Here is a 12,430-nt window from a genome sequence, read left to right as displayed (position 1 = left end):
AATTTTTTAATAAAAGAAAGAGAGAATAGTAATATTTCTATAATATAAAAAATACAATATATTCAAAAATTAATAAACGATAATTTACTTTATAACATTCTCCAGGTATTAGTTGCTGGTCCATGGACCGGCGGTAGTGGTTCTCAATCGTATTCGGTACTTTTTGACGCGGAACCGGTTGAGGCGTGCCTCGTGCAACCAGGTGTACTGCGCTGTCGATGTCCCGCGCACGCACCAGGAATAGCGTCCCTTCAAGTGGCGTGCGACGGTTTCGTTGTGTCCGATAGCGTCGCCTTTGAATATCGTAGAGCGCCGACGAGCGAACCTAGCCCAGAGAAAGCTCTGCTGGACCGCCTTGCGGACGTCGAGGCTCGTTTGCAGGGTCCCGGTCCGCCGTCTCCCGCAGCACATCTGGAAGAGCGACTGGTTGCTTATTGCCAGGTACTTTAAGAATTATTTGAAATTTTCATATCGATCATTGAGCTCTAATTTTAATCTTAGACACGATAGATATAATTTAATAAGTTACAGCGTATAAAGTTCCGGCGTGAAATATTGCAGGATGCTGTTGTCCGTCCTTGGCGAGCTGGAGCGGAACCTCTTCAATCCGGTGGGCCTACCCTTCTGCATCTGGCAGCCGGATTGGGATACTCCAGGTTAGCCTGTGCACTCCTTCACTGGAGAGCGGAAAATCCTAGTAGCGTTTTGGATGCCGAGGTCGATGCTCTCAGGCAGGATAGCGCCGGTCTCACGCCGCTTGCTTGGGCTTGCGCGGCAGGACATGCCGACACCGCCAGGATTCTTTACAGGTTCGTGAAAAATCATATTTATCCTGAAACAACATTTAATGTTAATAACGTTACTGATGAATAATAATAGATTTATTATAAATTTATGACAAAAATTGCAATTTGTACGGCTTGCAAGCTTTACATATCATTAAAATAATTTTTAATAATTATTTTAATGATACGTAAAATTATTGTATTATTTTTAAGAATCTTTAATAATTTTTTAATAAATATTTCTCGTTGACATTGTGCCTTTCGCAGATGGAACGCTATGGCGCTTCGCGTGAGGGACTGTCAGAATAGAACGGCGACCGAATTGGCCGCAGAAAACGGCCACGTGGCAATTGCCGAAGAACTGAATCAGCTCGAAGCCCGAAGGCAAGACGAGAGGCTCTTCTTGCGACCCGCCAGCCCTAGCCCCAGGAGGCCATCTCAAGACAGCGGTCTCGATCTGGCGTTGTGTTAGTCTCGTTTGCTATTATACTGCCCTCTCTTCCGTATACACGCGCACATACAAAGACACATACACATTCACGTATCTATACACGTATATTCACACTTTTCCCTTTTCCGCTAGCCTCTATATAGCGCCTATATTCTTCCTTTTTCCTCTTCCTTCCTGCACCCAGTAAAAGTAGAGTCACAAAAAGGCCGAAAATCATGCGAGCGTAATAAATTAGGCAACGTCTATTAGCATTAAGTGGGGTTTATCGAAAAATACACAGGTGGCTCGCCGCTGCTGGACAACATGGAGTTGTTGCAAGAGGATGAGTCGTCGTTAGGCCTCAGCGAACAGGGAATGGAGAGCGCTCCGACCCCTCAGGAGACCGTAGGTCCGTACCTTCCTCGTTTTCCTCTTCTATTTGTCTGTCTGTCTGCCTGTCTGTAAAAACTATCCGTAACTCTGTCTATTCTCTGTGACACACTACCGATAGAACAGATCGGCCTAGACGTATATACTATTACAATTACGCGGACTGCGTAGAGATCCTAGCTGCGTCCCTTGTTCGCAGACACACATACATACACTTTTTACACAACACACTTATACGCGTACAACAGTGTTCTTTTTCTCTCTGTGTGTGTGCGGTCGGCAATCACGCTGCCTTCTCTAACTCTTCTGAACTCTTACAGCTTGAAAAATATTTGGTGTTGCTTGGCCTTCGTAACTGCTGGTGTTAAATGAATCGCTGTATAATATCTAAACTTTATTAGCCACTGCCTATTGTCTGGCTATTGAAGCCTGTTCTCGAGTGACAATAATCTCGAGTGCGTGCAATCTTTAAGAAAAACGGCAGTATAACGATTATAAACTATGTAGTTGAACAGACGCGCGATCTGTTCAGCCGACCGATGTGGACGTATCGCACAGCTGGGCTGCCTGAGGTTACCTTACAAAGACTTTCATCGAGTAGAAAAGCGTTATTATTCACCGGTGACTTGTCTAATTTGAGTTGTCAATTAGTGTCGTAGCGGCACACTTGTTGGTGTTAAGCATTTTAATCTGACATTGCGACAGCATCCCGGTGGATCGTAGAACACGCTCACGGCTTTTAAACTGTCGGTGTTGTGATCGATGTGATTTCGGCGGCCTGCTATTACGAACTTTTCGAGTTTGGCTAGGGTGGTGATTCCTTTTTATAGGGGAGGAAGACGCGAGGGTGCTGACATTGGCAGAGCAAATTATAGCTGCGCTACCGGAAAGGATCAAGAGGGCGGAGGGTGATTCTCCGTCTTCTTCTTCGCCACCGCCACTCACGGCACCTCTGTCACCCTTAGAAGACGCTCTGATGGAACAAATGGTAAATATATTTCACATTTGTTATTAATAATTGAAATATTGTTATTAATAATTGAAATATTTTACATGTCGAAATGATATGTTATTATAATCTATCTTAATTTCCAAATAGATTAAATGCACGTAAGAAATCGTACAAATGATTAATTGGAACATTAAAATTTGCCCGAGTATGGTAAAGTTTTTGCACGTTCTACGATCAAAGGAATAGCGCAGTCATTAGACTCCGTCCTGAATCATAATTAAGATTAAAACTTTGAACGCGCGCGGTATTAGAGTCTCGACAAATGGGACGCCGATCCGTCTGGGTTTCCCTGTTGTAAAACTCAATTTCCATGCTAATCGTCCTGCTTATAGCCTCTCGACTCCGGAGAACTGTTCGACTCGTATCGCGACTGCAACGGCGGCGCCGCGTCGATCTCGGACGCCGACGCAGACGCCAGTCCCTCGAGTCCCTCCAGCAGTTGCCTGACACCGGACTCGCCGTCCCCGCCGCCCACCACGGCCGATTTCTGCGAGTTTCTGCAGCTGCAGCTGCATCTCGACGGCAACGGCAATGCACACAACGGTCGTACATACTATTCGCCGAATGGCGGCGAGCGCAGGTTGAACGGCATGCTCGGTTCCGGTGCTCTGTCAGCTACGAGCGACGGCGGTAGCGAGGCGGATCTGAGCAGGTTGACATTGTCCGATCGCGAGCAAAGAGAGCTTTATCACGCCGCTAGGATGATCCAGAAGGCGTACAGAAACTACAAGGGTCGCCAGAGGCAAGAGGAAGCTGAGAGACACGCCGCCGTTCTGATTCAACAATATTACCGTCGTCATAAACAGTACGCTTATCACAGGTAACTTTCGTTTATCGCTTGCAAGGCATCCTGAGAATCTGTGTGTGTTGGCAGATTTGTTATATATTTTTATTATGTTATATTATATTTTTTCATATTTTTTTATTCATATATATTCAAAGAATTAGCAGTTCATTTTACGCAGTTAAATACTTGTCTTTCTTTTTGTCATTTTGCATGTTATCGAGCATCCTTCATTTAGAAAGTTTCCTTAAGAACGGAATGAATCACTCGCGTTGTCGGGCTATAATAGTACTAGCTACTTCATGCGATGCATGCAACGCTTAGATACAGATCGTCCATAGTTTATGCGGGCGCGTGTTATCAGGTTGAACTCAAGGTTCCCAAGTATGACAGATCGTTATCTCGCAGACACCGCCAAATAGCTTCGAACTTACAAAGTTAAATTTCCATCGATATTCCGCTGGTCGTGGAAAGAAGGGGGAGGGGAAGGGGACATCTTAATATGCGACAATTAATAACCGGGAGACAAGACGTACCATTGTGGGCCAACTTAACGACCTCCGACTGAATTAGACTGATGCCACCAAAGTTCGACTCGTGTACCTCTCTCTATCTCTCTTTCTCTCTCGGGGCGAACTTTTAATTGGCATCGTAAATAATTCGGAAACTTTACGGACTTCTCTGCTTTCGTTACGGTGGCCTGAATACAGAATTAACTTGGCATTAAATTAATACGACTTTTGTTGAAGATGGAGACCGGCGTACCCCTCGTTCCTCATCTTCCTCCTCGCGTTCGCCGCAAGTTATATACGTAGTGATTCAAACTTTCCAGTGTAATGTCTCCGAAATTAGTGACACAATCAGTTGACTGTACATTGTCATTGTAGAATCTTCGCGGAAAGCAACGGCGGCGCCGCGTCGATCTCGGACGCCGACGCAGACGCCAGTCCCTCGAGTCCCTCCAGCAGTTGCCTGACACCGGACTCGCCGTCCCCGCCGCCCACCACGGCCGATTTCTGCGAGTTTCTGCAGCTGCAGCTGCATCTCGACGGCAACGGCAATGCACACAACGGTCGTACATACTATTCGCCGAATGGCGGCGAGCGCAGGTTGAACGGCATGCTCGGTTCCGGTGCTCTGTCAGCTACGAGCGACGGCGGTAGCGAGGCGGATCTGAGCAGGTTGACATTGTCCGATCGCGAGCAAAGAGAGCTTTATCACGCCGCTAGGATGATCCAGAAGGCGTACAGAAACTACAAGGGTCGCCAGAGGCAAGAGGAAGCTGAGAGACACGCCGCCGTTCTGATTCAACAATATTACCGTCGTCATAAACAGTACGCTTATCACAGGTAACTTTCGTTTATCGCTTGCAAGGCATCCTGAGAATCTGTGTGTGTTGGCAGATTTGTTATATATTTTTATTATGTTATATTATATTTTTTCATATTTTTTTATTCATATATATTCAAAGAATTAGCAGTTCATTTTACGCAGTTAAATACTTGTCTTTCTTTTTGTCATTTTGCATGTTATCGAGCATCCTTCATTTAGAAAGTTTCCTTAAGAACGGAATGAATCACTCGCGTTGTCGGGCTATAATAGTACTAGCTACTTCATGCGATGCATGCAACGCTTAGATACAGATCGTCCATAGTTTATGCGGGCGCGTGTTATCAGGTTGAACTCAAGGTTCCCAAGTATGACAGATCGTTATCTCGCAGACACCGCCAAATAGCTTCGAACTTACAAAGTTAAATTTCCATCGATATTCCGCTGGTCGTGGAAAGAAGGGGGAGGGGAAGGGGACATCTTAATATGCGACAATTAATAACCGGGAGACAAGACGTACCATTGTGGGCCAACTTAACGACCTCCGACTGAATTAGACTGATGCCACCAAAGTTCGACTCGTGTACCTCTCTCTATCTCTCTTTCTCTCTCGGGGCGAACTTTTAATTGGCATCGTAAATAATTCGGAAACTTTACGGACTTCTCTGCTTTCGTTACGGTGGCCTGAATACAGAATTAACTTGGCATTAAATTAATACGACTTTTGTTGAAGATGGAGACCGGCGTACCCCTCGTTCCTCATCTTCCTCCTCGCGTTCGCCGCAAGTTATATACGTAGTGATTCAAACTTTCTAGTAATGTCTCCGAAATTAGTGACACAATCAGTTGACTGTACATTGTCATTGTAGAATCTTCGCGGAAACACAAGTTGCGAGAAATAACGAAGGATATTGAGCGTGCGGCAAACTTTGGCTATCATTCGTCGAAGAACAAAGAACGCGTTAATTTAACAAAAAAAGTTTCTATCTTTTCGAGAGAAGCTTTTTTATTTTATCAAATGCTTTTTCTAAAACTGTTATGCACGATAGCGATTACTTTTATTAAAATTTAATATGCATTTTGCAATGTGTTTTATCGGCAAATTATTTTCTCTCGAATATTTAGACTTTATGCCATATTTTTTGTCACAGGCAAGCGACGAAAGCGGCTCTGGTGATTCAGAACAACTATCGAAATTATCGCGCGCGGCCAGGGTCAACCAGCATGAGGCAACAGGCGGTCCATCAGCAGGCGGCTCATCAGGCCGCGCGGAAGATCCAGCAGTTCATGCGGCAATCCAAGATCAAGTTAGTATCCCCGTACGTGTGTGTGTACAGTGCTGCATTTCCTGTTGCAACGATGTGCACGCACATTAGTTACGTAGTAGAGACTTCTTGTTAGCACACGAAAGGCTTTATCGTACCGAAAAAGAAAAGACAAGTGTAAAAGTTCTAAAGTCTCCCTCTTCTGTGTGTCACTAATGCAGCTTGTCGTGGGACGATTCACGACCGGTAAGTAACGTATCTCATAGTAGGACGATCGTTTCGGCAAAACAAAAGTGCTCGTTTATCTCTCGTTCCTGTCTCTTCTGTGCCGGAGGGAATTAAATGCTTTTGTCGTTACATGTTTTTCCTTTTCTTTCTCTCCCTTTCTCTCTCTCTCTCTCTCTCTTCCTCTCTTTCTCTATCTCTCTTCTTTTCTTTCTTTCTTTCTCTCTTTTTCTCTGTCTTTTAATTTTGATTTGCACCCTGTTTTACGACACACGAATTAACGAGTTACATGTCTATATATCGGGACCGTGCTTCACATCACGTTTGACGATGCTTCGTGTTTATTGTTTGAATGTCTCGTCGGTATATATATATATTTTCTGTCTTTGTACAATGAAATCGTGTATTCGTTGCTTAATGACATAGAATTACCGAGTTCCTCGATTACCACTTTGTCAATAACTCTCGTGGATGAATATATCAAATATGTTGCATATTTATATGTGGATAATTGAAAAATATAGTATTTGTATTCCGTTGTAGCTTCTGCACATCATAATTTTGAATAATTCAAACTGTACATAGTTGCGGAATTAAATTTATTTTTCATTACTTTATTTATTTTTCAATACTTGTCCCATATTCATTTTGGCTAAATAAAAGAAAATTTAATTTACGAATATTTAATTAAATATTTAATTCGTACACATATCGATCTAGAAATAATTTTATAACGTATGAGTTTACATATTTATCATTTTCGTTTAAAAAATGGATGCATTCAACAAATAATACCCAAGTAATAAAATTTCTAATACAGCGGGATTACTAATCGCTTGTAACGTTGGTTAACTCGTGTTGTCCGTTGGCTCGAATTGACGTAAAGTGTTGAACGGGGAACCCGCTTAGATGCGACATGTTTGCCTTTGATTGATTACCGGTATAAAACTGCCTGGTCATTCGGTGTCACGTATGCACTCACGCGCGAGCGATACGCCCGGACACACGCATTTTATGTAAAGCATACGTTTCTGCCTTGTGAATCAGACTGCAGAACGCCAGGGCCGTCGCAAACGGGAACGGGAGGCCGCCAGCGGTCACTTCACGGGCGGCTGCTGTCCCCCAAAGCTCGCCCTCATCTAGCCCAGGGGCCAGCCTAGTAGCCGCCAGCCAGGGGGTCACCTAGTTGACTGTCGATCCAACGGCGCGCAGAATGGCGACAACAATTCGGTAGCAAAGTAACATATACGGCCGGTGGTGAGGAGAGAAAGAGGGAGAGCGTTGATGAACGACGACGACCTGAACCGCGGACGTCGCGACGCTCTGAGGGGAGCATACCTCATCCTACGATCTCGACGCGCGAGATCGTTAGCGACAATTACGACTACAACTACTAGAAAAAGGGTACCAGACGCTCACGACACGGATAACACGCTTTATTCTCTGCGTCTCTGATTTGCGTACCCGAGGTGGTTGACTTATCTATCTATCTATCTATCTATCTATCTATCTATCTATCTATCTAAAGTCTTATCTCGTATAGTTTTGACTTTTCGTCCCTCACACTGATGAGTTAAGCACCTGGAGCACCGCGTTTTATATCCTCGACCGCTCGTTCGTTTCGCTTGTATGTACCTTTACTACTACTACCGCATTTTCTCCACGCGCTCTTGTATCCTCCTCCGATCGACACGAGTCAGTATCGGAATAGCGTCGGATTAGGTGAACCTATCGCGGGATGGATTTGCTAAAAATCCGCGCGTGATCGATCGAGAAACATGTTTATAGGATACACGGTTTTTTATCTTCTGCTTGTAACGTGTAAGATTTATCTAGCGTGTCGCATCTCTCCACGAGAAACGACGAGAAGTACGTCCGGCACGTACGTTGACTCCTTGCAACAGCATCGTAGTCGACGAACCGTTCCCGTGATATTTTATTGGCATATGGTGTGTGCATCGAGCTGAATCGCACAAAATCGTTGTCGCTTTTGTAGACTCAGATAGCTCTCACGAGCTTCTTGCCATTGGCAGATTCTATCAATCCATAGATCTTTCTGAAATAAAATATTTCTTCGCGACACACGAGGCTCTTTGCAGCTATCGACATATTTCTTCTTTAAGGACACATTAGTCGACAAGTTCGAAATCTTTTTGAGAATAAAGAATGCATAAATTTTGATCGAATTTTGTATATTTACAGTTCTGAAAGCTAAATGTCATGTTCGTTCTACGTTGCAATTTACATTGAATCCGTATTAAAAAATTAGATTAATAAATCTCGATATATTATCGTAATTTTTACATTACAAGTAAATATACATAAATACTTGAAAAAATAAGGACAATCAGTTAAAATTTTTCTTTGCCTGAAAAATTTTATACTGTTTACGTCGGCGTAGTTTTATCACAAAGAAATATTCAAGCAAAGATTATTACGTTTATTTTTTCGATGCGATGACATCTACCGATCACTATGTAATTTCACTTGCACTAGGGAACAATTATTTTTTCTTTTTTTTTTTACTAATATGTCTATCAATTATTGTTCCCGAATTTGTGGCTAGGATGGTATCAACGAAAAACAGAGTTTGGGAAAAAAAGAGGTAAAAGAACGAGCTTGAATTTCTCCGAACTTATTTTATATATGTTTATTCGCAAGTTAGGCTTCGAAGTCAGTTGATGTTAACGAATGTCGATTGACAGATGATCGAGCAAATAAAAAGACGGCATGAAATCGATTCTAAAGATAGTTGTGAATTATATTTTAGCGACGGATAAAATAAGACTCAAATATATATAGGGAAAAATTTAAAATTTGAGTATTTGGTACGAATTGGAACACAATTAGAGTATTACAAGATTAGGTTTTTGATTTTCGATCGGTATTATTGTCTGCGTCCATTTTTCATATTTTTACGAGAAATGTAGTAATTAAATTTACAAGTATTTCATACAAAGCTGAACACCGCATTTTTCTTATTGTTCAGCTATATCGTAATCGTGATATAATATGCAGTATCGAGAATCCATTGTACATATTAGATGCGAGAATATTGACGTTCGTTACGTCACAGAAAATCGGTATCTTTCGTGAAATTCATTTTGCTCGAGAGATAAAAAAATGAATAAGAAAGATTATACTTTGATTTTAGAGAATTTTAGGAAAAGAGCGAGAGGAAAAGGGGGAGAAATGGGACGAGGAGAAAGCGGCAGTACACGAACGAGGTAGCTACTAGAGGCGAATGGGGGGAGGGAGAAGAATTAAAACAAGAGAAAATAGAGAAAAGAGAAAAAAAATAGAACAGGCCCTTTGTCCAAAGGGCGCAACTTCATCCACGGGCTGTGCTAGTCACAGTATAATCAACTTGGTAGAGTTACTTTATAGAATGTAAGCTAGTCGATTACACATTGTTACAAAAACTACCTACCGTTTCTCTCTCCGATAGGGAATTTTTTTAAAGGTTCTTTAGCGTAAAATAATTAGCGATTAATTAAGGACGTAGTTGATTGCGGACGCGCGAAAGGCGGCGCACAAGCCGCGATTGTCTCGCGTTCAAAGTCTTTGATCGAGAGGACAAACGTTTATTGTGATAAATTAATGGTGATCCAAGAAAGTATTTCCGCGCAATGGGGGACAGGAAGAAACGGAGAGGAGAGAGAAAAGAAAAAGGGAATAGAAAACACACGTGTTCCACGACACGTAGGTACGTCTCCGTGTATATGCATGCGACAATTCTCGCTGTGATATACGTGAGACGGAGATAGACAGACAGACAGACAGAGAGATCCGAAGAGTTAAATATAAATGGTGAATCGAGTGATTATCGCCGAGCGATATCTGTCAAGGGAGTTATGTGTCGATACTGTGCGCGTCGCAAACGTAAAGGGTATATTACTGCGAATTCGAATTGCCGAATTTCTCCGGGAGAGTAATTAATCCATATCGACCCTCTCCTCTTGGGGTATATTACGCAGAATCACAGCAGGTTGTGAGATTTAATAGTGCGACGTAAGTGCAAAGCGCGCGAGGTGGGATATTATTGCAATATATATAAATATATATATAGATGTATATATATATATATATATTTACATATATATTGTACACACGAGTCAATTCCAACGAGCATTTTCATGCCATTAAGCTTAAAAAGTTATTAGTTATTAAAATGATGCGAGAGGCGTGCGCGCGGAAAGGGAGAAAGGAAAGCGGGGAAGGGAGAAAGGAGGAAGGATAACAAATTCTTACACTCTTTTAATCATTGTTAATTAATTAAAATAATCACGATCCTATCGAAATACTTAAACAAAAATGAGTAAAATAATATAATTATTATACACACAAAAACTATTATTATATATATATATATAATATATTCATATTTTTGCTTATTACATATTTAAGAATCTAATTATAAACAAGTGCTAGCAATTATTACGTAGCGGGCACGAGAGCATTGACAATGAGAGAGAGAGAGGCGATGACGACGACGAGGGACAAAGTTTCGAGTTAGGAATATTTCAGATCAGTCGGGGCTTGTGTCATTGTGCGTGGCAATTTAGAGATTCCGAATTCGAGGATAAAAGACAAAGATTTTTCTCGGCGATACGCGCGCGGTCTCGGCAAAGAGGACGAGGTCCTCGGTGCAAAATCACCGAGGGCAGAGTGCACTGTCGCTTTTCCGGGGTTTCAACGAGACAAGTCGAATACAGTATTTTTTACCCGTAGAATAGCGGACAGAAAGTGGCCGATACCGCGCGAATGTTCTATGGAGAGAATTTCGCCGTTGTTCCGTATTCGCATAATTAACCACGTACAATATGAACAAGCTAAGCGAGGTTACTCATTAGGTTGAAGGTTGAAAGAGAGAGAGGAAGGAAAAAGAGAGGAAAGCCGCTGATGAAAATAATCTTAATTAAAAAGACATCGCTAGGGTAGGCGCTTCGAAGAATACATAAACTTTAAAAAAAAGTCATTTATATATAATACAAATTATTCTCAAAATATAAAGAAGTTTAATAAAAAAAAAAGAAAAAAAAGTAAAGAAGAAAAATTTTTAAATTCTACGTAAGAAAGCCAAGAGTCAAAGACGACTAGATGATAGGAGCCGCATGGCCTAACTGCTGCCACTTTAATTAATTAAATAATTAATTATAACTTTATTACTTAATTAATCTCGATACAACACAAAAATGGGAAATAATAAAATGAAAAAAAAGAAATCTATAACACTACAAAAAAAAAACACACTATCTCATGCCACTTTTCAAACTACTCTCTAGACGCAGAGACGAATCAGTAGGTATATTTAATAGCGGACTATTAAGCAAGAGATTAAAACTAAAAAGAACTAATTTTTCTCCTATAAAAAAAAAAAAAATCGGAAACGAGATCGAGATTCGCGCTATAGATTCGAGATATTTCCAATTTTGTCCAGTCTCCAGAATCGCACGGGATACACGCGCGTTTATGCGAAACTCGCGATTTCCGTCGTCGCGAGCCCGCCGATATCTCGCTATGTCCCGCCAAATCGCTCGTTTCGAGAATCGTATCTCCGGAAGTTCCGGAACTACACTACGACAAAACGGAATATCGAGATTTCGAGAAAGAGCGCGGGCGGTGGCGATCGTCGGAGGGAAACGGCTCCGCCGCGGCTCGGACGCATATATCTCGCCGCGATATATATTCTGCGGAAAAATCTCTCTTTCCGTATATTTTTTACAAAATGAAAAAAAAAGAAACAAAGAACGCGAAAAATCTGGCACGCGGTCATCCGGAGCTTATCGCGCGTGTCCGCCTCTCGACGACGCGATGCGGCGGGGGCGCGAGAGGAAACGGCGGGGCACGGGCTAGCAATCGCGCGAACACGCGTCACGATGTCGAAAGGGTCGAAACGATCGGGTCGGTGCTCTGTCATGTTCGCACAGACACGGAGACACAGAGAGGAACACACAGAATCGCACAGTGACGAGTGCAGAGAGTTACAGTGATATCACAGAATCACACGCAAGAGACACATACACACACATAAAAAGAGGGAGAGAGAATTTATATAAATAAATACCGCAGTTTACACAGAATCATATGGATATAAACAAAGTACAGAATTACAAAGACCCCAGAGACACGCATTGTTCCTTCGTCGAGACGGTCACTTTGTACCTGCTTGCTGCCTGCCTGATCCTGACACACGACGCAACTCCTAGT

General features: G+C 42.3%; 1 protein-coding gene across 4 annotated transcripts in view; it reads left to right on the top strand.

The window, feature by feature from the left end:
- Nucleotides 1-11,603, top strand: part of LOC115238942 (calmodulin-binding transcription activator 2-like) — a 53,297-nt gene extending 41,694 nt beyond the window's left edge. For 2 of the 4 annotated variants that reach the window (XM_029813149.1, XM_029813152.1), the window contains 8 exons: nt 106-441; nt 562-809; nt 1,053-1,252; nt 1,517-1,624; nt 2,436-2,593; nt 2,950-3,437; nt 5,882-6,037; nt 7,268-11,603. In XM_029813149.1, coding sequence (XP_029669009.1) covers nt 106-441; nt 562-809; nt 1,053-1,252; nt 1,517-1,624; nt 2,436-2,593; nt 2,950-3,437; nt 5,882-6,037; nt 7,268-7,406 — 1,833 coding nt within the window. In that variant the 3' untranslated portion in view covers nt 7,407-11,603. Of the gene's footprint in view, nt 1-105; nt 442-561; nt 810-1,052; nt 1,253-1,516; nt 1,625-2,435; nt 2,594-2,949; nt 3,438-5,881; nt 6,038-6,216; nt 6,242-7,267 lie in introns of all 4 variants that reach the window. The other 2 variants (XM_029813150.1, XM_029813151.1) reach the window with 2 other exon arrangements.
- Nucleotides 11,604-12,430: the final 827 nt, after the last annotated feature.

The sequence above is a fragment of the Formica exsecta genome, unplaced genomic scaffold (genome assembly GCF_003651465.1).
Source record: "Formica exsecta isolate Colony F162 unplaced genomic scaffold, ASM365146v1 scaffold363, whole genome shotgun sequence".
Classification (NCBI taxonomy): domain Eukaryota; kingdom Metazoa; phylum Arthropoda; class Insecta; order Hymenoptera; family Formicidae; genus Formica; species Formica exsecta.
Note: the sequence above shows the minus strand (reverse complement) of the source record. Positions and strands in the feature narration are given on the sequence as shown.